This window comes from Oncorhynchus mykiss, chromosome 4 (genome assembly GCF_013265735.2).
Source record: "Oncorhynchus mykiss isolate Arlee chromosome 4, USDA_OmykA_1.1, whole genome shotgun sequence".
Classification (NCBI taxonomy): Eukaryota; Metazoa; Chordata; class Actinopteri; order Salmoniformes; family Salmonidae; genus Oncorhynchus; species Oncorhynchus mykiss.
In genome coordinates this window covers 20641827-20667591 of record NC_048568.1, presented here as the reverse complement: position 1 = coordinate 20667591, position 25765 = coordinate 20641827, and the positions used below count along the sequence as shown (strand labels likewise).

At 41.9% G+C, this 25765-nt stretch overlaps 2 protein-coding genes across 11 annotated transcripts in view; both read right to left on the bottom strand.

Moving 5' to 3' along the window:
• Positions 1 to 327: 327 nt before the first annotated feature.
• LOC110522282 (delta(14)-sterol reductase LBR) lies at positions 328 to 12627 on the bottom strand. 3 transcript variants are annotated; one of them, XM_021600545.2, is made up of 14 exons: positions 12478 to 12627; positions 9720 to 9894; positions 9309 to 9506; positions 8930 to 9001; positions 6463 to 6628; positions 6027 to 6220; positions 5370 to 5424; positions 4977 to 5171; positions 4676 to 4779; positions 2958 to 3083; positions 2703 to 2871; positions 2498 to 2578; positions 2252 to 2374; positions 328 to 2065 (listed from the first exon to the last, which is right to left on the bottom strand). In XM_021600545.2, exons 2-14 carry the CDS (start codon positions 9888 to 9890, stop codon positions 1905 to 1907), a joined length of 1815 nt encoding a protein of 604 aa, XP_021456220.1. In that variant the 5' UTR covers positions 9891 to 9894; positions 12478 to 12627; the 3' UTR covers positions 328 to 1904. The 3 variants fall into 3 exon arrangements, with proteins under 3 accessions (XP_021456220.1, XP_021456221.1, XP_036831761.1); XM_021600546.2 differs by lacking the exon at positions 12478 to 12627 and adding an exon at positions 11523 to 12258; XM_036975866.1 differs by lacking the exon at positions 12478 to 12627 and adding an exon at positions 11021 to 11041.
• Positions 12628 to 15703: 3076 nt separating this feature from the next.
• The window catches only part of LOC110521055 (protein enabled homolog), a 158391-nt gene continuing 148329 nt past the window's right edge, over positions 15704 to 25765 (bottom strand). For all 8 annotated transcript variants that reach the window (XM_036975862.1, XM_036975860.1, XM_036975861.1 and 5 more), the window contains 6 exons: positions 25710 to 25758; positions 25258 to 25312; positions 24955 to 25021; positions 19424 to 19508; positions 18932 to 18989; positions 15704 to 18625 (listed from right to left, as the gene is read on the bottom strand). In XM_036975862.1, coding sequence (XP_036831757.1) covers positions 18588 to 18625; positions 18932 to 18989; positions 19424 to 19508; positions 24955 to 25021; positions 25258 to 25312; positions 25710 to 25758 — 352 coding nt within the window. In that variant the 3' untranslated portion in view covers positions 15704 to 18587. The remainder of the gene's footprint in view (positions 18626 to 18931; positions 18990 to 19423; positions 19509 to 24954; positions 25022 to 25257; positions 25313 to 25709; positions 25759 to 25765) is intronic.

Below are 25765 nucleotides of genomic sequence, written 5' to 3'. Positions count from 1 at the left end.
GCAGAGAAGACTTTTACATCTCTCTGGTGACATGTGCTGAGAGCAAAACACACATTATTTGGGGGATCTACCCTTCACACTGCAGTCAGTGCGAAGGGTCACATGAATTAGAGCATCTCAAATTGATTCCGTGTCTGCAGCAGGGGGCTGATCTCTGGTCCTGTTCAGATCTGCAGCCAGCCCCATCCTCTGATTGACCTCTGGCTGCATCGCAGAAGTGTTGAATTGTTTGCTTGACCTTCCTTTGTTTTACTTGTCTTCTCTTTCTAGGAGTCTAGTCTCAGTGCATTATGTGTTGAATCGTTAGACATGTCTGAATAACAAGGATACTGTAAGTGTAAACCTTTATTTTTTGCCAAAACGTTTGTACAAGGCGAGATTTCCAGCCATTGTCACGTTTTCCGTTGGAGACGGACATTGAACAAATCATGAACATTGGGTCTTCTTCCACTGTCCTAGTTACATCCAACTTGTTTTAGCTTCAACAAACAGCCAGCTGACCCAAACAGGAACTTGTTGCCAGTCCCATCAGTCAAAAACAAAGGTTGAGTACAGAATGGGTCTCAATGACAAATAGTTAGACAAATCACAAGTTATGTTCTAAGATTACATGGTAATATTGTCTAGAGAACAGCAGATCTGGCTGTAAACAAAAATGGCTAGTGGTAATTCAGGCAATTAACAGTTTAAATCAAATGCAACTTTAAATATCTACTTGTAAAACAAGATCTAGCGTCACTTGTATATTTTATACTTAAAATAAAAACAAAAAAATCTAATATTTACATTGCATTCAGTTGCATAAAATGCCACCTATTCTAGTTATTCTATTGCTGCTATACTACTCATCTACAGCTGGGTCAGAAATACTTGCACAGGATTAAACACCGTTGCCAGGTGGTTACCACACGACACAGCATTCATTGCACGTGCAGAAAGTATGACTGTTTTCACCGTGACAAACTCAAAATTGAACACTAAATGAAAAATATGGTTGTGATGCCTTTTTTGAAAAGTAAGGTCTTGAATAACTTAAGGTGCTTAACATGGATACTGTCTAGGTGCCCTTGCAGATGGTAATGGTTTTAAATAAGATACTGTGGATTTGATTTCCTCTGGAAAGGGGACTGACTATAACAGGAGCATAACGAAACAATACTACGATCCAGAGGACTGGGGAGGAATTTGACAGTGAACCGGAGTAAGCAAAGTCAAATCATAGACTTTTGGTATAAAATACAATCTTTCATAGTGCATTTAAAACAACCAAATACCTTTTATTTTACACTCAGTTAACACTAGGCTACATCTCTATATAAAAATATGTCTAAATGCTATTTTGTGAATGTTGTGGTCCTGAGGAAGATCGTTAATCCCATTTTAACTGTACAGATAAAAGAGCATTTAAATCCCATCGTTGACAATATACACAAAAAGCAATGTATACCAAAGGTATCATTACAAAATACTTCAAAATTAAAGCCAAGCAAATATTGTAATTGGATATGGGAGTGAAAACTTAAAAACAGATCAAATATGCAATGTTAACAGGCATCTTAAAGTTAAAATAAAATAATTATGTACAAAAATATACATCCCTTCCACAGACTGAGGCTTCTTTTTTCTTCAATTTTGAAACCTTTTCGCTCTTAAAGGGCATTAATCAAATTCAGCCAGCTAATTAGTGTACCTTCATAAAACCATCACACTTCAAAGAAAGCTGCTCCTGCAGAACTTCCAAGAATCAAGCTTCCCCCTTTTTGAAATTCAAGTTTCCCAATGTCTTTAAATTCTAATTTCCAAACAACTTGTTGTTTCTACAAACTCATGTAGCCATGCGCTGAGTTGTGAGCTTGCAGAATTGGAGGCCATGGAGTTGGTTGGAGGTCGGGGTGGCGAAGGTTTCAGTAGACTCTGGGGATGATGCGGTAGCGGACCTCTCGGCAGTAGTCGTCCCACGCCGAGCCGTACTTCCTCCTGCACTGGGCCTCATCCCGGGCCTCCCGGTGGACCAGCAGGGTGGTTAGGTAGATCACATAGAAGTATGGCAGGATGTGGGTGAACCCTACAGGACGACCACAGACAACACACACTTCAGCGTCTCCTCATATCACTACACACATATCAAGACGTGTAGATTTACTGGTCTGTTTCTGGTGCATGGTCAGCACAGCTCAGAAAAACAAATCAAACAAATTAACCAGCACCTGGTAACTAACCAGCTATGACTAACTAAGTAGCCGTCACTCACCACAGGGTAGTGACCATGCCAGAGCCATGATGAGGTCACCCAGGTAGTTGGGGTGACGGACGAGCCCCCACAGACCAGACACCAGGAGACTCTTCCCCGTGGCAGTAGGGATGGTCTTCAGATCTGGAAAACACAGCGTTACAGCGAGTCCAACAACATGACAGAGAATAACTTCATCCCTTTATCAAGGCAGGTGGCCTGCTAATGTTTATACAGGAATAAGACGTACTGGGACTGAGGACTTACGGGATAATGTAGGGTCTGAAGGATTTCTTCTGAAGGCGTTTTTCTGCGAGTTTGCTTTACGGAAGATGCTAAATCCAATGACTAACACGTGAAGACAACGTCATACTGTTACTCATACAACAAAAAGTATATTACAGATTACATGTAGGATTTATATAAACGTTTGCCAAATGCCAAAACTAAAAAAATCCCGGTACTGACTAACCATTGAGAGTAACGATGCCTACGATCCAGGGCAGAGAGAGGTGGTTGGGGTGGTAAACCAGGTAGTAGGACTGGAGACTGAAGGTGAAGGGAACCCACATCAAGTCTCCAAACACCAGCATGAAGCCAAATCCAGCATGGGTTGTATCCATATAGCACAGGACAGCCTCCTGGGGAGTAACAGTCAACCATTAGATTACATCCTACAACCAAATAAATGGAGACCAAATAAAACATTAGGCAGCAGTTTCTGTACCTCATGCCAGTAGGCGTCAAGCACATAGAACAGGTGGAAGCAGTTGACCAGGATCATGGCTGGTGAAGGGTAGTCCAGGTTATGGAGTTTCATCTCAGACAGAGCCATGGCAGCGTTGATCACCAGCTGGACAGAACACAGACGTCACAAGCCTGATTAAACAGACAGCAAAACAATCCATACACTACAAGGACCAAAGGTATGTGGACACCTGCTCATCGAACATCACTTTTCAAAATCATGGGCATTAATATGGAGTTGGTCCCCCTTTGCTGCTATAACAGCTCTTCTGGGAAGGCTGTCCACTAGATGTTGGAACATTGCTGCCACACCGATCTCAACAAACCATTTCTGTATGGACCTCGCTTTGTGCACAGGGGCATTGAGATGCTGAAACAAGGGCCTTCCCCAAACTGTTGCCACAAAGTTGGAAGCACAGAATGGTCTAGAATGTCATTCATTGTATGCTGTAGCGTTAAGATTTCCCTTCACTGGAAGTAACGGGCCTAGTCCAAACCATGAAACACAGCCCCAGACCATTATTCATCCTGCATCAAACTTTATAGTTGGCACTATGCATTGGGGCAGGTAGCGCTCTCCTGATGTTGGAACGTGATTAATCACTCCAAAGAAAGCGTTACCACTGGTCCAGAGTCCAATAGCTGCGAGCTTTACACCACTCCAGTCGACACTTGGCATTGCGCATGGTGATCTTAGGTTTGTGTGCGGCTGCTCGGCCATGACAACATATTTCATGAAGTTCCAGAGGAGCAGTTATTGTGCTGACATTGCTTCCAGGGGCAGTTTAACACACTACAGTGAGCTTCTGTAGTGTGTGAGCTTGTGTGGCCGTTGTTGCTCCTAGACGTTTCCACTTATCAATAACAGCACTTACAGTTAACCGGGGCATCGCTAGCAGGGAAGACATTTGACGAACTGACTTGTTGGAAAGTTAAGTCTCTTCAGTAAGGCCATTCTACTGCCAATGTTTGTCTGTCTATGCAGATTGCATGGCTGTGCTCAATTTTATAGACAGTACCAGTCAAAAGTTTGGACACACCAACTCATTCAAGGGTTTTCCTTTGTTTTTACTATTTTCTACATTCCAGGTGACTACTTCATGAAGCTGGTTGAGAGAACACCAAGAGTGTGCAAAGCTATCATCAAGGTCAAAGGGTGGCTACTTTGAAGAATCTCAAATATATATTTTGATTTGTTTAACACTTTTTTGGTTACTACATGGTTTGTGTTATTTCATAAGTTTTAATGTCTTCACTATTATTATTATTATTATTATTATTATTATTATTATTATTATTATTATTATTATTATTATTATTATTATTATTATTATTATTATACAATAATACAATGTAGTAAATGGTAAAAAAAAAAAAAGAGGAAAACCCTTGAATGAGTAGGTGTCCAAACTTTTGACTGGTACTGTACCTGTCAGCAACGGGTGTGGCTGAAATAGCAGAATTTAAAGGGGTATCCACATACTTTTGTATATATAGTGCACCTCAAACAGACAAACTAGCGCCAAAATGTACTGTAGTATGATTTATTCTGTGTTGTTCACATAATGGGAAACTGAACACTGAGCTTGTTTTTTTTTTTTGCAGTTGTGTGTGAGGAAATAAAAACAGCTTAATCTACACTAAAATGGCTAATATACAGCTGAAAAGTACTTTAAATGGGAACATGTTTAAACTTACCCAACCCATCAATCCTGGGCGCAGCTCACAGAAGTATTTGAGATCAAAGCCCTTAATCCGGGGGTTGAGTTCACTTCCCATGAAGAAGTCATAAATCACACTCCCTGAGGTGAGAAGAACAGATTAATCATATTACGTTACCCATTTGGGAGGCATCATGCCAATAGGCAGTACAGTAATCTTTGCCCTTAACCTTATGCTGTGGCCCATGCCATAATATACCGATATCATGGAATAAATCAGGCCTAGATTGTAGAAGCGTTTCTCTACCAGTGATAACTACACAAACACACCCACTCACCAGAGTTTCCTCCAGGGGCCAGCTGGTCCTGGGGTGCCCAGCGAGAGCGGACGTACAGATAGACACTGAGCAGGACAGAGAAGAGCAGGGAAGACACAGCCAGCTGGAGGAAGTGGCTGTGGATGTAGCTGAGGTCCACCCCCTGATGGACTGCAGCCCCCAGGGCAGCCACCGTCAGCACAAAGGCATGGAGGGCTGGTGGTGGTGGAGGAGACATGCAGGGTTAATACACAGGAAGTTCTTCAACCAAAGGGTCTTTCCTTACATGACTTACATGTTAATTAAATACATTGGCATAGTGCTTTACTAGAGATCTCAATGTGCTGGGAGTAACTGACCAGTTAATCCCTTCAAAATGACAAACAAGACATGAAACACAGGAGAATGTCTCACTGTTCATTCTGTACTTCAGCCACTCTCCATTCTTCAGGGGGATTCCTTCTACAACCTGGGGACATAAATACAGGTTGGACCATCATTCAACCTTACAGGAAATACATTATGAGAGGGATAATGTAGCTAGGACAGGGGACTTTTTGTACATGTTAAAAGCTTACATTATCCCCTTTGACTAATGTAAACACTCCCCAGACCTAGAGAACAGGATTTCATGGGAGCCGTGTGATGAACGCTTCCTACATTCTCAAAAAGGCATGTGTGCTTCAACTGTATTCAGAAGGCAGATGAGCAGGAGAGGAAACTGAACAAAACCTCCCATTCTTCCCTGTGGTGTTCCAGCGGGGACAGTAGCCTACTACTGCTGATTCCTCTCATTTCTGCCCTGGCTAATGAGCAGAAACGAGGCGTGAGCGCCAGTCATGTGCTCTGTCCAGATCACGGACGGGTGTCATGTGTATGGCCTGTACTCTAGGGGGGTTGGTGTGTGTGTAGTCTTCAATCATGGTGGGAGTAGAATTCTGAGAACATGGTTGGCCCACTAGACGATCATCTATGGTTCAGTTCTGTGTTTTCTCCACAATGACTAGAACAAAGTAAGCTGATCCTACATGTGTGCCAGAAGAGCAGTGAGGTTATTGGTGATCACGTTACCTTTCCGACAGGCAGCACGTAGAGCAGGGCCTGGAAGAGGAACCAGAGGACCACCATGCCAAACACATGTGGATCCAACAGGGAGTCCAGGGCAGGCAGAGAGGGGGGGCTCATCAGGCTAGCATCCTCCTGACTGCAAACCACCATCAGTCCCAACACGGCCACAGGCAGGAACAGCATCATGCAGGACACTCCTGCAAACACAGGGGGGAAAGACACTGAGTGACTGGAGCCATAAGGTAGTCTGTCTTACTTATTTTTTTAACCAGTTACTGTCCCTCCCGAAATGCATTCTTGTCAAACAAAGTGCATCCTAGTGTAATTTGATTGGCATAACAGTTTGCAGACTAGCACCACCCCCCCCTCACATTCTCTATCAAGCACATGACAAGCTGGGAGAGGCACAGCAGCCACATTTCTCTGTTCCTCCTCTCACCTAGCCTCCCTCCCAACTCCAGCTCAGTGGTGATGGGGGCTGTGGCTGCTGCAGGCTTCGGCTCAGCTTCCTCCTCCGTCTGCTCGGCTGGCTTGGCGTCACCGTCATCCTTTCTGCGTCGGAGGTTGTAGCGGCTCTCTAATATCTTCTCTTGCTCCGCAGGTTTCTGGAGGTAGACATGGTTAGACACAGTCAGGCTGAGTGGTGGTACTCATTTACACAGACATGGCTAACCCTCAGTGACTTAAGCTCATAGGGAACATAATGCACATCCATTCTATTTGCCACACAAATTATTTGTAGATTTGCATCGCTTAAAAAGGAAAAGTGAACACTTGTTATAGCAGGAAATACCACCATAAACCATCGTTTGTTTTTACTACAAGGTTGGCAGCGTTATATGGGCATTCTAAGGATTCATTTAACAAACTATGAGCAGTCTTCACAAACGGCAATGAGAAGTTCTCAGAGCCTCTGAATAGAGCAGAGAAAAGAGGTAACACATGTTCAAACAGCATGTGACTGACTTATGGAACATTAGCAGGACCCTAAATGGTGTGTGTGGCTCAGTCAGCTACGGCTTGGTACAGGTTGAGTCTCCCATGCAGAGTCCTCCCAACACACAGGAGGTACAACATGAATCATGACATTCCTACATATAAAAGCCCATTCACAAACAAGCAATAAAGCTAAATAAATAAGAATTTGTTCTAAACTGACTAGCCTAGTTAAATAAAGGTTACACACACACAAAAAAAGTTATTTTGTTGGCATTGAGAGTGAGAAAATCTAGTCTTAACTTTTGTCTTTATTAAAAAAAATATATATTGTTTATTTTGTGTCCCCATTACCAGTAAAACCTAATCAAAACCTATTTCTTTCACTTACTCGCTGTGCTGTTCAGTTGATAATTTGTTCAGTCGTTTCATTCTCAACCAGGATTTTTATGGAACGGCATTTGGGTCTTTGCGTGTCAAATAAGCTTTGTCACATAATTTAACACATTCATACATTTTTTTACGTAGTTATCACACATCGGTTACACTCTCACTCATATGTCACAATGATTCATCAATACGAATGCTATGATGCTGGTGAAGTTGTCTCGAGCATCTACAGTGCTGGTCATTAAAAAAAGCTAGCTAGCTCATGGATGCAAACAATGTTCTTCCCCCAAAACAACAATCTGTTTCAGTAGCTAGTTAACTAGCTATATAGTTAGCTAGCTGTCATCTAAAATAACGCTAATTTATAAGGCAGTTCTTATTTGATTAACGGGCGGACCCATCTATGTGAAGCTAGCCACAATAAGGATTAGCCACAATAGTGGACTTTGGTTAGCATTCAAAATAAAAGTATAGCATAATTATACTATTTGCATTACTGTCAATTACATACTTTTATTTTGAAGGCAAACAGCAAATTCTACCATTGTGCCTAATCCTTATTGTGGCTAGCTTCACAACACAACCCAGTCAAGCCTCACTAGCCAGATGAAGCTAGCTGGCTGCTTATAACATTAGCTTTAGGCAACAGGGTTAAGTAGCTGGCTTGCTATTTATTTTCATGAACTAAAGGTCAATTTCAATAGGCGAACAACAATACTTAAAAGGATTCCTTAATAATTGCTAAGACTAATGAAAATGACTGCAGTTTCTACTGGTCATTGTTTTCAGGCTGGTTGTATTGGTGCAAGCTAGGTACCAAGCTAAAGCTAGCTACCCCAAAAGTTAAGGTTGAACTAATTATGCTTTATTACCAACGCAGTACTGTAAACACATGACCGGTGTTTGCAGACTTTTTTGTACAGCTTTGAGTGCTACTATATCTTTTTTGACACGCAAAGACCCAAAATGGCACGCCTTCGTATGCATGTCATGAAGCTAATAGCAGTGACACTATTACTGTGTAACTCCGGTAGGGCAACGTTGGAAAAATAGCGTACTTGGTAGTGTTAACCGGTGCTCAACCAGTTGGCGAAAGCCAACACCACCCACGACAGAGAACGGTTGACTGTCAAGGGCAATAAATTCCATTATCTTGGCATTAATGGATTTTGCCTTCTAGTTGTCTCACTGAAATGTTGTTACTCTTTCAAATGACTGCTCGACTTGTTGCTCAATCCACACAGCAGACATTATGGGCTAGTATATGAATGCTGTGTTGCACGTATAGTGCAAAATTTTACGCGTCGTCATTACGCCACGTTATATAGGTATGAACGTCAGCTTTGACATCGGTTTTGCACATCGGTGTTAAACTAGACATCGGCCGATACCCATGTTGGCTTTTTTACCTAATATTGTCCAATTACGATATGTTTGATATATCGTGCGTCCCTAGTTACAAGTCTAATGCCAAACTTGCTTACAGCCCAAAAAACATTTAATTTTGTTCTAGGAGCATTGACATCATTATGGATAGATGCAAAAAAATAAATAACTATGTACTTTATCTAAAGTCTCACCTCATTGACTTTGTCAGCAGTATCATTCTCTTTGTTTTCATGCTTGTGGCCATTGTTCTCAACTGGCCTAGCCTGTGGTAAATGGAGTGAGGGAAGCAAAACGTCAACATGAGGGAAAAGGAACGCGATGACAAACAATACGGAAAAAGAGGCACACGTGTCACTATGTAAAGATGGACCCACTGGTCACACATACAAAAAGTTTACAAATATTTATTACATTTTATTAGCCAACGCTTGATCTACTATCAAATAATGCCATCTCTGAGGTCATGCGTTTTACAGTGCATTCTGAATACAACACACATGCAGCAGAGCAACACTCAAAAACAAAAAGCCATTCTAAATCCCAGCAGTGTGTGTGACATGTGTTCCTCACCACAGGGCTGAGTCTGATCTCCAGCACTTCTTTCATTTTGGGCTCCTTGCGTGCAGCAGGCGTCTCTGTGGCGAAGGTGCCACTGGTGGTGCGAGACGAGGAGCGCCGGGTGGTCCTGGCTGGAGAACGGGAACGACTGCGCCGCCGCGACGGAGAGCGGGAGCGAGAACGACGGCTTGGTTTAAAGCCAGTTGGATTCTGGAACATAAGTTGTCGCATTTAGCAAGGTTACAAACTTGTTATTACATAGCTGAATTTAGAAAGGCCAGCACCAATGGCGCAATCAACATATAAGATAATATTTGAGTAAAATAAGCAAAATTCCTGAATCTTGTCAAGATAGAGAAATTCCATCCATCTGTGTCATGTCATCAGTGACATGGTTGCCATGGAGATAGAGAGTGCTCCTACCTTCATGTCAGCCTCTCTGAGCTCCAGCTCAGTGCCATCCTTGTAGATGACCGTGTAGAGCTGAATCTTGGCATCGTAGCTCAGCACCTTGACTTCGTAGAACAGGCTGCTACCAGGCCAGCGGCCCATCACCATGTCCCCACTCTGAAACCTACTACCCGGCATCCTCATTTACCTGACGGAGAGAGAGAGAGCAAGTTAAAAACCAGGGGAGTATCATGGGGTGGTCTAAGCCACTGCCACATGTATAATGTAGCGCTGCCAGGATGGGTTCAAATCAGGGATGTTTCTCTCCCCCTTTGAAATACAAGAGGGTTTTGAAACGGCAGTCTCGCTCAAACTTCCGTTTTCATGACTGGGCTTATAAAAGTAAGTTTCACTCCAGTACCAGCTTTCTGAGGAGCTGCTCTCGTGCTGTCTGACAGGTGATAGGCTATTCCACTCCTCAAACTAGGATCTGTATGCTGTGCTCATGTGATAAATAAGATACATGACGACTAAGGAAAATACACGAGCCAATTTAATTCCACCAATTTATGCAAATTAACCCATAGACTGATAAGCAACCGCAGTCAAATGTATGTAATAGCTAAACGTTAACATCCCTAATTACAATGATCCACTTTTTCGGATGAATTGGGTGTGCATATCAAAACGGTCTACGACGGGGACAACTTTTCTTCCAGACATTTCCCCAATCACACTAGATTTAGGAAGATTAGGCTAGATGAGACATTCACAGTGTGCATTAAGAACATGCAATGGGGGACAGAAGAGCACAAGACTTGACACAATGGAGCAGTGAGGTCAGCGGTATGGAAGGGGATGCAGAGCTCACAGAATTGCTGACGTTCCCGTCCCCACTAGGGTTAACTCTGTAGTTTTAAAACTAGTCATTGCCATTCCAGTCCCCTTTATCACTCTCTCAATAGCCTTAGTACACAGAATTCCAGTAATGTTCAGGTAACATCAGAAACTGCATTTTAGAAGTTTAACAGAGGTTGTGCTTCAATGTCTACCCATGTCAAATCAACAAGTGAAAGCCTGCTCTGGTTATACAACTGTTTTTGCCACAGACTATTTAAAACACATACACACTATGAAAACATAGTCCCTGTGAATATAAATCTTAAATAGAGGGGGAAAACTGTAGACTTGAAGTGCCTGACATACTTGGACAACTCAGTCCTTGTAATGACCACAAGCAACTATTCACTGACATGTGTCATTTTTCATCAAATAAAAGTTACATCACAGCTGCTGAAATATATACAATTGAATGAATGCAAAACCCGACACACCCTGCTGTCCTGGCGTCCCTGTTGAATTCCTCCATAAAGTTAAAGGTCTAGCTAGCTAAACGATGCGGACAGGATACCCTACTCCTGGAAAGATGCCAGGTTTGATGTGGTGGGAGCTTCGAAAGTCAGCCCCTCGTCTTTTGTTTTGTGCCATACCTCAGACACAGCCTTTTAAAATACATTTTAAATTAAAGCCGTTTCAATCACTTTATGAAGAACTTAAAACAGTCCTAGCTAATCGTTTACAATAATGTAATGGGTGTTTGTAATTGGTTTTATAGAAAGTTCACCAAACCACCGCCAGGTGTTCATCCGTCCAATTAGTTGTTTTTGTTGCCATCCATCCTAATGTCAGCTAACAGTTAGGGGCGTTTTCACATATGACATTCGGTACCCTGGTTCGGTTTCCTGGAGCGTTTGGGAGAATTCGACGGAATACGTTTTGCTTTCACAAGACCTGAAAACCACAGTTTTAGAGAGTGATTAGCAAGGCGCCTTCTACCTGACGTTAGCGAGCTCGCTTGTGTCCAACCTGCAGAAAAGCTCCACGCGACTCGCGCTACCGAGTCACAATATCCCCGTGCTCGGTGGTTGTGGATCCTGGACCCGCGCAGCTCCAGGATCTGTTTGCGTTTCACACATGATTTATAGCCCGACATCGGGGTGCCAAACACTACAGGACACGGGGTCGTAGGGGATTTGTGAAATCGCCCTAAATGATGGTGCACGTAAGTCAGTTGTGAACATATTCCGGAGATTTAGCCTAAATTATAACAATTAAATGAAAACATGCAGACAGTTGAATATATAACATTAACCAGCACACCAGAGTGATTTGAGTAACCAAAAACTAGCGTTACATAGCAACACGGTTGGGTTGGAAGAGCAGTCCAAACGGTAGCTACAGGTTGTAACTAACTATCGGGACTGCAACTAACGGTATTCCAAAATATGAGGCAATGTGCAAACAAATAACCGTTCGCAAGACGGCTAGCTAGCTAACGTTCGCTAGATTCGTGTTAATGTTAGCAGTCTCTACTCCGTTAAAGTTCATTGTAATAGCTTCAAGTGACAGCGGGTGGAGGGAAAATGCCATGCATTCAAATCCCCGCTAATGCTGGCTAGCTACGTAACGTAAACTAGCAGGCTGCTTAGTGGTAAGTCGGGTATGTTAGATAACGTTAGCTAGCTAACGTTTCAGGGCATGTTTACATTTTTGCAATTGTAATCAATGCACCGACGCTTTAACATGTGCAGACAATAGATAGGTAGTTAGCTAGCCTATTCATTATAAGCGAAATTGCTCAGCTGCAGCGCAGGTGTTACTATTCTGATCCCACGGCCACGCAGCTCAAAACAGTCAATACCATAACGTTCAGCGGCCAAGTTCTCAGGAAAGACATTTAAAGTGGCCACATTCATGCACAATCAATTATATAATTAATTAACGCCCTTACCCTCAGATAACACGTACAACTCAAATTAGGAAAATAACATAGATATCCCTTTAAAACCTGGAACGAAAGTGAATCGCACGCTAACGTACGTTCAAAAACTGCAGCTAAATGTCGAGCCAATTCTCCCTCCCTCTATCCGCCAAGCCCACCACTCTATAGGATGGCGCGAAGCCCGCTGATTGGCTACAACGCTATTCTTTTTAAATTATTTAATTTTCTGATTGGTCGCCAGAGGATTTTAACAGAGTGCGGATTGGTAGTAACCGGCGTGTCCTACGGTTTTCTTTGTTTATGGTGTCAGACGTCTACCAGCGCCGGACAAAATGGAGGAAATTATGTTTTAATCTGTGGGAGATATAATTTTTACTACAACAAAGACTAACTCATGTTTAATTAGATGAATTGTTCATGACAGCAGCATAATGTATGCATGGAAAATACTATGACACCATACTTTATGGATTTGTAGTCAATTGTAAAGCATATACATGTTTTATTTAATAAAAATAAAAGCATATTAGTATTTTGAGTTTAAACAGTAACAATCCACAATTAAAAATCCCCAAATCTGTAAAGAAATGTCTCAGGTAGCTTTGTTACAGGCTGTTGATTACTCATGAAACAAACACCTGTTGAAAGATCTTAGCATTAGACTTTCTATTGTACTCATGCATTCTAGACCAGAGCAGATGTTTAATCTAATTCAAGCCCAGGGTATACAGTGCTTGTTATTTCATCTAGCTGAAACTAAATTAGAAGAAACAGTGCAGAACCAGTGGGATATACCTCTATCAACCAAATAATGTCTATATGAGATCAAGTTCACATTCACATATTTTTGCAGGGTTGCTTTCAACTTTACAAACCAGCTGGTGTTATCCTCACAATATGAAGCTCTGATTCATCTTCAATTTCAACACATTGCTCTGACTGACTGTACAACTGATTTTAATTTAGGATGTCGCTTTATATGCTTAGAATGATTACAAAACCACATTCAAGGAATCAGACATTGCAAGAAAATTTTGAAACATGCTGATTATGAAGGATGATTATCATGAAACCAAGTGTTTGTAAAGTACTTAAGTAAAAATACTTTAAAGTACTACTTAAGTAGCTTTTTTGGTATCTGTACTTTACGATTTATATATTTGACTACTTTTACTTCACTACATTCCTAAAAAAAACTGAACAGAACAAAAGTTCTGATGAAGGCCTTGAGGCCGATACGTAAAGATTATTAAAGAGCATTGATACTATCAAGAGCAGTGCAAGGGTTTCTTCTTTTTTCTCACTTCACTACATTCCTAAATAAAATAATTTACTCCATACATTTTCCCTGACACCCAAAAGAACATGTTACATTTTGAATGCATAGCAGGACAGGAAAAGGGTCCAGTTCACTTGCTTATCAAGAGAACATCCCTGGCCATCCCTACTGCCTCTGATCTGGTGGATTCACTAAACATACATGCTTTGTTTGTAAATGATGTCTGAGTGTTGTAGAGTGCCCTTGACTTTCTGTCAATTTAAAAAACAAGAAAATGGCACCATCTGGTTAACTACATAAAAGTAATTTGAAAAGATTTTAACTTTTGATACTTAAGTGTATTTCAGCAACTACATTTACTTTTGATATATTTTTTAGCCCCTTTTCGATCTTGTCTCATCGCTCCAACTCCCCAACCAGCTCGGGAGGTGAAGGACGAGTCATGCGTCCTCCAAAACATGACCCGCCAAGCCGCGCTTCTTAACACCCGCCTGCTCAACCCGGATGCCAACCACATCAATGTGTTGGAAGAAACGCCGTTCAACTGATGACCGGGTCAGCCTGAAAGCGCCCGGGCTGCCACAAGGAGTCACTAGAGCGCGAAGAGCCGAAAAAAAAACCCCCCAGCCAAACACTCCCCTAACCCGGACGACGCTGGGTCAATTGTGCACCGCCCTATGGGACACCTGATCACAGCCGGTTGTGACACAGCCTGGGTCTTTAGTGACGCCTCTAACACTGCAATGCTGTGCCTTAGACCACTGTGTCACTTGGGAGGCCCTCTACTTTTGATACTTAAGTATATTTAAAGCCAAATGTTTTTTTACTTTTACTCATGTAGTATTTTACTGGGTGACTTTCACTTTTACTTGAGTCATTTTCTAATAAGGTATCTTTACTTTTACTCAAGTATGACAATTGGAGACTTTTCCCACCACTGCATGAAACATTATCTTGTGCATCAAAAGCAATGATTGCATGGAGAGTGAAAACAACTGAGCAGAGGTGTCAAATCATTCACAGTTCATGACTATGTAAAGATTTGGAAAAAATACAAATAATCTCTACTGCCCAATGACAGCGTTCTCAGCCCTCTCTCTCCCTCTGAGTTCATGAAGCCAAGCAGCCGCTTAGGGTCTTCCTGTTTTACAGCAGTTTCCGCCCTTGCAGAGCATTCGCTCTACTCCGGCTGCAACACCAAAACCTCAAATGAGACTTCTCAGCCCTCCTCCAGGAAGTGTCTTTATACTGTTCATTATGTTGAAAACAACTGCACACAGTAGTAGACTCCCACTGTGAGATCTTGTCACCCATGTGAAAAGAAGCAGCAAGACCAGATGCAGATGAGCTTAGCAATTGTGATGGGCTCGGGCTCAGACAGAAACTGTGTCTGTTAATGGGGTGTGAAATAGTGATGTAAGGTCCGATGTGATTGGAGTAGGCCTGCTGAAAATTCCCTAGACCTACTCAAGGAACAAGTGGCAAGGGAGTGACTAACACGTCGGACTGAATTGTAACACTGGTTCAGTCTTATGACAATCCCTATACAGTAATGACCTCTTTATACCCAACATCTGCAAAGTATTCAACACTGAAACGAAGAGTAAAACAAGGCTGATAATAACCATGTGACAAGAAGAGTCCAAGGTGCTCACCGAAGCTCAATTTCAGTATTTCTGCTGAATCATCGTTATCAAGCTTTTTAATATTTGATGAATGCCCTGCATATAAAGCAGGTGTGCTCTCCCACACATTCTCTTTGGTGCAGATCTAAACAGGTTATTTTCAAAGGCCGGGAAGAACTCAGAGAAACTGCTGATGCAGCACAAGTCTTTAGATCAGTCTCAGAGATCCTGTGCATCATATTCTATCCCACAGGAGAGAATTATCCAGATTAAAAAGTCGTAGGAATTAGTTATTGAAACAATGTTAATTTAACACCACACAATTCAAATGTACTTTTTGATCATGTATTGCAATTTTTTATTTTACTCGCTCAAACAAAACAATGTTAGCATGTAAGAAAATTGTAATTAACATGAGAATGGTATGGTACAGTTTGAATAAAATAAAAAATAAACGAAGCTGATAAATTAATTTCAGAGACATTCAGTTTAATTTCTCCCGCATGTTTTTTATTATGTCCACAAGCTTCAGTTCCCTCAGTAGATGGCAAAATCTGAGTTTAATGGACAAAAATCAACAATTTGATATCAAATGTTTTCAATTTAGAGGATATATTTATTTTCAGATTTCCAAGCGCCAAGAACCTAAACCGCTCTGCAACATACAAATGGCATGAGGAAAATACACCATGTCTGCACTTTGAAACGGATATTATTCTCCCTTCAAAATAACTATACCAGGATGCAAAAAAAGAAGAAGATTTTGACAGTTCCTAGTATTATTACTGGTCTTTAAATCTTTTACATATTAAATGCAAATTCAGAACAAGGCACAAACCATGAAGATTACAAACAGAATTATCCGTAGATACGAATGATCCTTGATCAGAACGTTTCACTACTCAATCCAAAGAAATCTTTGTATCCTTCTCTTGACAATGATGAAACAAAAGGCGACTCAGTAGAGCGTGACGTGTGTAGGAGGAGATTGTAGCTGAAACCTTTGGTGCGATAGTCACACTCTTGGCGATGGCTGCATCTTGTAAGCAGGTTCATCATAGTATCATGAATTTCGATGGGTTTATAAAGTGCAATCGATGCTGTAAACACTCGTGTGCAAACCTTCCTATGCTTTGATCCAGAGAGAATTAAATTAGTTGTGTTTGAGCAAAATACACACAAGGGGAGTGTTTTGAATAATGCTCACCACCACACCTCAGCTGTTGCCATGACATAACCCTGATCAAAGTCGATCCCCTCACCAGCAAATCAAGAGAATAGAAGCAATAGAGTTTTACATTGAAGACAGTTCTTTCTTTCACACCAGTCTCAGGTTGACTTGGTTTCTCTCAGTTGATTGTACATCGAGATTATTAGGAACGTCAACTCGGCACTGTATACAAAATGTTTTGTTTTGAAAAGGAAACATTTTCAATAAAAAGCTGTTGCCATTCCTATGACCAAATGAGTCAAACAAGGTGGGCCATTATCAGAACTTCAAATTATAGGGGAGGAAATAAAGGCATTTAAAAAATAAAAATAAATCATCATTAAGCGCAAGTGAAACACTTAACTTAATGGCACAAGCATGTCCATATGGATACATCATGCAGACAAACCTATTTCTGGGGTTTCCCTCACACCCTTCTTCATTACTAGTTCTTTCAAATGCAGCAAAAAAAAAAATAGAATATTGAATTTAGCTGCAATATCAATTAAAAGATACAGTAGCCTTGAATCCCAAAAACAAAATACCATGAATTGAAAAAATAATGGCATTCCTCAGTAAATTCAGTACATAAATGGCTATAAACAGGGAGGGTCTGTTCAACCATCTCTTCTCAACCCATCTGTTTCACACAGTTAGAATCTATGGAGGAGGTGGATATAGTGGAAAGGAGGAGATACTGTCACATAGTCACATCCTTAACAGGTGTTCAGAATGGAGTTAAAAGAACACAAACATTTAAAAGGAATAATGTGGGGGAAATTCAACCCAGATGCTACACTTATTGCTTATAAACCAATGGACAATAATTCAATTTCGTGGCAGCCTCACGACCCTCACCGTACAAAACCTTACATGCACCAAAAATCGTCTAGAAATTGCGAGGGAGAGAGAGAGAGAGAGAAAAAAGTTCAGCTCATAATAACAGTACAGAGATTTCAAATAGCTCCATCTCCAGATCTGGTCATGGTGATTTTAGCATTATTAACCACCACTAATTGACAGAGGTTGTTTGGTAAAGAGCTACAATGATTGACATTTAGAAAGGCATACCCTTTGTGACGGTCTCATCAGCCTGCAACACACAGAAATGCAGAACAGTAGCTCGTTATAGAAAAAAGAAGATAATGATATTCGGATACTAAGCCAAACAGACCAAGAGACAGACCATCATGTAAAGAGTTGATTAAGCTACTTGATATGGCCATAGTTTACATTAAAACAGACATGATTGAAAGACTTCTAGATATCGTTTTTTCTTCATTTGTACATATTCAGGTTAAAATAGTATTTGAGGAAGACTAGCTTTACAGAGTCCTGCAGCAGTAGACTATACCAAGTCCATCAGTCAGTCCTTCATTCACACCCAGAGGCTCCCTCCTATGGCCCTATGGGGAACTGAGTCCTACTTCCCTTTTCCTCCTGCCTCCAAACTTCACACTCACCCACTAAATGTGTCTTTTCACTATGAAATCACAATTGCACGCTAACTGTTCCAATTCTTAGTGTAAATGCTGTCTGTTTGATTTCTCACACTTCAATGGTTAGTACAGTATACAGTTCAATATTAGTTAGTTTTTTATTTGTTGATTTTCCTTGTTTTCTTGTGTTATCGACAAAGGGAGAAATCTTTGCATAATGACAGTCACTCCTCTTTTAAGACTGTGTCCTGTCCTCCAGGTGAGGCTGCGGGAAAATGGCAGGAAAGGCCAGGCTTCACAAGATGGACGCCAGCAGTGCTTCCCATGCTACACGCCTCCCGCTCTCCCTCGGCCTCCCGCTCTCCCTCGTCCCCAGCTGTGTGTGACGCTGTTCTGCCGACAAAAACACTGTCTTCTGTATTAATACGGTTATTATTGTTATCGTCGCTACCTTTTTAGACTTTTTTTGTTTTCCTTTTTCGGTTCTTTATAAGATTGTCCTATCTGAAGTTGACCTGTCGCAGATGTCCGGTAATGGATGTAATGCACAGGCCGGTGAGATCCTTCTACGCTGTGTTCGACTTTCCCAGCTCCTCCCGGATGGCTGTGGACAGACAAACAACATGTCAGTTATATGGTATTTTGTGTTGTCTTTGGTGTGATATGCAGTGGCGTGAATGGCGTGAAATGTGCTTTGAGGAACTTATTTCATGCCCTGTCACCTATTACGCGGCAGAAGCCCTGGCCGTGACCCCACTCTCCGAGGGCGTCATATGGGGGGTTGGGACATGCAGAAAACACGTTTCCAATTCACACCTCACACTCGTACAGGTTACCCACTTCTACATACAATAGGACAAATATAAAGCGCCCTCTGTATGTGCATCAGGTTGCTCAAGCAATCAGTTACCATCAATAAGTTCCTCTTTCAGCTTCGATAACTCCTTCCTCATCTCGTCCAGAATGTCCTGAAAATAAGGTTGCAAAGACAATTAGAGACAATTAGAGACAGTGGAAAAACAAAGCATTTGTTTCAAACAGGCACTTTGGACATGTGAAATGGATTGAAACTTGCACCAAAGCAGAGGGACGGAACAGTGACGTTAGCATCAGTGAGAGATACTGTCCCAGAGAGCTGAATGAGTGTTAGTAAGCCCATAGTGTTACCACTCTGTGTTACTCCTCTGTCTCTGACTGAGGCTGCTGCTGTGGGCACAGATAGGGAGGGTATAAGGAGAATCTGCACTTATCTAACAGGCTCATTCATAGGGGAGGAGGGAGGGATTGCCCCAGCATGGGACACAGTCATTGGGCACACCCTCTCAGGGCTCTGTAGTATGCTGTGTAAAATACTACCGCTCCACTGTTCTGCCAGCAAACAGCAAGTCTGTCTTCTGAATACCTGTTTCAATCTGTCGTAGTCGAGACCTTCTGTTGGCACCCCGTTGGCACTTAGGGATCCAGTCGGTGTGGTTGTGGACTTCGGTCTGTAGACGAGATAAACAGAAAAAGTTACAGTAGTATACCTAAATTGGGGCTGTAGTCGAGGGGGAGTCCAGAAGTCACTCTTGGAGGAAAACCAGACAGAAAAGTATCTACTGTGGCTGGGTTATTCCCCTCTACATTCTGCATTCACTCATCACACTTCAATCATTTAAAAAAAAAAAAACAGTTACATAAGCATTTTTTGCAACTACAAACTTAAAACAACTTGAAAGAAAGTGAAAATTCATTCAAATTGACAGTTTGATTTCAAAACACAGAAAGAAACATAGGAAGTTAAAGAATTTAACACACAGAGAAAATTGTCATCATACCCCAACATTAATTCTTTAAAATTCAGTATTGGGAAATTGATCTACAAATCTGGCAAGGTAGAGAATAATGTACAATAATGATTTTCATATCCATGTGTCAAAATTGATAACTACACTAGTTGAAAACAGCTGAGCGTATTTGACAGGGTACCTAACCCTTTGGCTGCCCACATTCAGTATAAGGTCCTTTCATGAACTTGATTTGTTAGTTTGTGTATCATTATGCTCTGAGCAAACTGAATCTATACTGAACAAAAGATTCTCTGGTCAAATAAAACCGAGATTGAACTCTTTGGCCTGAATGCCAATCGTCACGTCTGGAGGAAACCTGGCACCATCCCTACGGTGAAGCATGGTGGTGGCAGCATCATGCTGTGGGGATGTTTTTCAGTGGCAGGGACTGGGAGACTAGTCAGGATCAAGGGAAAGACGAACAGAGCAGACAGATCCTTGATGAAAACCTGCTCCAGAGCGCTCATGACCTCAGACTGGGCCGAAGGTTCACCTTCCAACAGGACAACGACCCTAAGCACACAGCCAAGACAATGCAGGAGTGGCTTCGGGAGAAGTCTCTGAATATCCATGAGTGAAACCGATCAAACATCTCTGGAGAGACCTTAAAATAGCCGTGCAGCGACTCTCCTCATTCAACCTGACAGAGCTTGAGAGGATCTGCAGAGAAGAATGGGAGAAACTCCCTCAAATACAGGTGTGCCAAGCTTGTAGGCTGTATTTTCTGCCAAAGGTGCTTCGACAAAGTACTGAGTAAAGGGTCTGAATACTTATGGAAATGTGCTATTTAATTTTTTTATTCATACATTATGGAGTATTGTGTGTAGATTGATGAGGAAAACCCCCCAAATTTAATCAATTTTAGAATAAGGCTGTAACGTAAAAAAAATTGGAAAAAGTCAAGGGGTCTGAATACTTTCCTAATGCACTGTAAATTACGCAACATGCAACAATTTCTAAGATTTTACTGAGTTACAGTTCATAAGGAAATCAGTCAATTGAAATTGATTCATTAGGCCCTAATCTATGGATTTCACATGACTAGGAATACAGATATGTTGGTCACAGATACCTTAAAATAATTTTAGGGGTGTGGATCAGAAAACTAGTCAGTATCTGCTGTGACCAGCATTTGCCTCATGCAGCGTGACAACTCCTTCGTATAGATTTAATCATGCTGTTGATTGTGGCCTGTGGAATGTTGTCCCACTCCTGGCAGTGTGAAGTTGCTGGATATTGGCAGGAAGTGGAACAAGCTGTCGTACACATCGATCCAGAGCATCCCAAACATGCACAACGGGTGACATGTCTGGTGAGAATGCAGGTCATGGAAGAACTGGGACATTTTCAGCATCTAGGAATTGTGTACAGATCCTTGTGACATTGGGCCATGCATTATCATGCTGAAACATGAGGTGATGGCGGCGGATGAATGGCACGACAATGGGCCTCAGGATCTCGTCACAGTATCTCTGTGCCTTCAAATTGCAGCTAATGAAATGCAATTGTGTTCGTTATACGTAGCTTATGCTTGCCCATACCATAACCCTACCACCATGGGGCTCTCTGTTCACAACGTTGACATCAGCAAACCGCTCGCCCACACAACGCCATACACGTGGTCTGTGGTTGTGAGGCCGGCTGGACGTATTGTAAAATTCTCAAAACTTGAAACATACAGTTGAAGTCGGAAGTTTACATACACCTTAGCCAAATACATTTAAACTCAGTTTTTCACAATTCCTGACGTTTAATCCTAGTAACAACCCTTGTCTTAGGTCAGTTAGGATCACCACTTTATTTTAAGAATGTGAAGTGTCAGAATAATAGTAGGGTGAATGATTTACTTCAGTTTTTATTTCTTTCACCACATTCCCAGTGGGTCAGAAGTTTACATACACTCAATTAGTATTTGGTAGCATTGCCTTTAAATTGTTTAATATGGGTCAAACGTTTCGGGTAGCCTTCCACAAGCTTCCCACAATAAGTTGGGTGAATTGTGGCTCATTCCTCCTGACAGAGCTGGTGTAACTGAGTCAGGTTTGTAGGCCTCCTTGCTCGCACACACTTTTTCAGTTCTGCCCACAAATGTTCTATAGGATTGCCTTGTGATGGCCACTCCAATACCTTGACTTTGTTATCCTTAAGCCATTTTGCCACAACTTTGGATGTATGCTTGGGGTCATTGTCCATTTGGAAGACCCATTTGCGACCAAGCTTCAACTTCCTGACTGATGTCTTGAGATGCTGCTTCAATATATCCACATAACTTTGCTTCCTCGTGATGCCATCTATTTTGTGAAGTGCACCAGTCCCTCCTGCAGCAAAACACTTGCTGAGTGGCTTTTCAGGTTATGTCGATATAGGACTCGTTTTACTGTGGATATAGATACTTTTGTATCTGTTTCCTCCAGCATCTTCACAAGGTCCTTTGCTGTTGTTCTGGGATTGATTTGCACTTTTCGCACCAAAGTAAGTTCATCTCTAGGGGACAGAACGCGTCTCCCTCCTGAGCAGTATGACGGCTGTAAGGTCCCATGGTGTTTATACTTGCGTACTATTGTCTGTACAGATGAACGTGGTACCTTCAGGCGTTTAGAAATTGCTCCCAGGGATGAACCAGACTTGTGGAGGTCTACCATTTTCTTCTGAGGTCTTGGCTGATTTCTTTTGATTTTCCCATGATGTCAAGCAAAGAGGCACTGAGATTGAAGGCAGGCCTTGAAATACATCCACAGGTACAACTCCAATTGACTCAAAGGATGTCAATTAGCCTATCAGAAGCTTCTAAAGCCATGACATAATTTTCTGGAATTTTCCTAGCTGTTTAAAGGCACCGTCAACTTTGTGTATGTAAACTTCTGACCCACTGGAATTGTGATAAGTGAAATAATCTGTCAACAATTGTTGGGAAAATTAATTGTGTCATGCACAAAGTAGATGTCCTAACCGACTTTCCAAAACGACAGTTTGTTAACAAGACATTTGTGGAGTGGTTGAAAAATGAGTTTTAATGACTCCAACCTAAGTGTATGTAAACTTCTGACTTCAACTGTACGTGGCATTGTGTTGTGTGATAAAACCTCACATTTTAGAGTGGCCTTTTACAAAGGATAAAATTCTCCCTAACAGGGATGCAAAAAATGTGTGTGCAAAATTTGAGAGAAATACGCTTTTTGTGCATGTGGAACATTTCTGGGATCTTTTATTTCAGCTCATGAAACATGGGAACAACACTTTACATTGCTTTATGTTTTTGTTCAGTGTCGATTTAGGCAAAGTGAACCAGTAAATGAACTGGAAAACTGTCCTATGACTGGAATCTCTAGTAGAATAGCTTAATGCCTGAGGTAAAGCCAGACCAAAGCAAACATGTTACACACACACCAGCCGTATGAGTTCACACTGGGTAGTTCAGCCCAATTCAAACACAATCAGGTTGACGTTGTGTGTCAGAGTTCAGAAAAAGGCAGCTATAGTTAGAGCATGCACAAACAGTGCAGCAGCCACACACAGCCATGCATCTCCGCTACTGGATCAGCTGTGACAGGAAACCATTGCCAACAAGAAAATCACCATGGGCTACAACTGCAGGAAATGATTAAAGAAAATGACACACTTTCTGAGTGTGAAACCGGTGAGGAAATGAATTCCGTGAACAGCCAACAACTTGCCAGGGAGAAAGTGGAAGCCAAGAGAGTAGGAAAGGTGTAACGTTAGGTTACAAGAATGTTAGCTTGTTACGATTCCCAACAGCTGTCTTTCTGTAGTGTGTGTGTGTGCGTGTGTTTGCGTCTGTATGTCTGCTGTAGTGGTCTCTGGTCCTCTGGCCTCCTCTATAGGTCAGATATGAATACCAGTTTATGGGGGAGGAATTACTTACGCCCATCTGCGAATGCAGGTCTGTGTGGCCTTATCTATGGGGTTCTTCTGAGACAGTTGGCACGGATGTGAATATTCACAGCACTGGGAGGGGTCTCCTCTATCTTGCTCACTATACAGTAGCACACAGCCACAGAGTCAGTGTTGAGTATGTGTGTATACTAAAGCAAAGCAATTGGAAGAGGGAAGAGTTTACATGAATTCGTAGATACTTAGATTGGTTCTTCATGTATAAACAATAAACCATTTTTATACCTAGTGTTCATTAGCAATCAGGTGATTACTTTGTTGGCAAAATAGAGATATGGGAATTACAAGTCACAAACCCAACCCCCCCCCCCCTTCAAGCACAGCAAATTATACAAAAGGAGTAAAAAGGAGATGTGTCACTACAGGCCTGTATACCTGTTTACCATATCAGAACCCATCTCCACGGTGACACACGTCTGTGAGAGAGAGACTAGCTTTTAAAAGGGCTGTCCTGTAACCCCAGCTCCCCTCCCTAATCAAACCCACACCAAACATACAGGCTCCAGACAGCAGACTGAGTGTAGCTACCAGGGAATCTGGAAAAACAACAGCTACTGATGATACATTGATTTGTTTTCAGTTAACTTTACATTGATAAAGCTTTGGAATTTTCTAAGGATCCGGTAATTGTCTTTTCCTGCTAATATGCTAAAATGCTACACCGGCCTCTTTATAAGGAAGTTCATCTAAAAAATATCATACATTCTCAGAGGATGAAAACAAAAAAGGACTTGTGGGGAGGGCAGCATTCTGTTTTGCACATACTAGAAGTGTATTTCCAGAACACTTTCTCGTCGACAAACCCTCATTTAAATCCCTGCAATTAAACCTGGAATTGTAGGCTTTGATTGACACATCCCAGGAACACTCACTGCTACGGACAGCCTAGCTAGCGGTAGCCTAGCGGCAAGCATGTTTTAGTCATGTTATTAACCAGTCATAAACCAGCAAGCCCAGGGGTCGGACCCCAGCAGTGTGACATGCTATGCTCTGTGCTCCTTCTTTAGTCACGTGATGATGAGCGGCAATGCTGAGGCACTCAGTGATTCAGATAGGGAGTGGATATTTGGACGTAGTCGTGTTTGACCCAGTTATAGCTTTAGACTCAGTGACTATGTAATATAGACATTTGCACATGAAAGCACACGGTTGAAATCTAAGCCCATTTATGGGATGGAATGCTGGTATTTACCTTCCAATGACCGGGGATTTGCTACCATTCATAGTGTTAGTCCTCTCCCAAGGTTTTCTGGGCATGTCTGAGGAGGAAACAAAAAAAGCATTGGATATATTACACTGATAGAACTGAACCACTATCAGGAGACAAAAAAAAAATACAAACTGAAAAATATGAGCTAAACTACAGACAACTACATGAACTGCTGACTAAAACTAACTAGGATCTTGGTGATCTGAATGTGGAAGGTGCATGTTGCTGTTCTGGTCCTTCATATATCTCTGACCACTACAGTCCTGTACTGTATACTATACTCACCAGGTGTACTACAGGCTGACACTTTGGGAGTTGTGTTGCCCTCGCCGCTCTCATCCTATTGGAGAGAAGCACAGGGCATTCAAAAGGTCAGAAGATATAGGTCAGGCAGCTTCAGATAAACAGGTGTGAATATATGACCTGTTTTTAAGTAAATAATCCACTAAAGGAAAGCCATTGATCCTCTTCGATGTCACTAATGACCATCAAAGAAAAAATATGAAGCCCCAAAGACATCCAGGAGAGGGAAAACAAACACCAGGCTACTGAAATATAGATGGGTAAATTATAAGTCACATAATAAGTTGCATGGACTAACTGTGTGTGCATTAATAGTGTTTAACATGTCAGTCAGTCAGCCAGTCCGTCAGCCAGCCAGCCAGTCAGCCAGCCAGCCCAGCCAGCCCAGCCAGTCAGCCAGTCAGTCAGTCAGTCAGCCAGTCAGTCATACTCACAGCTCGCTGCTCTGGCTCAGGGGATGATCCCTTCTCTGCAATTCTTCTCCTGAAAA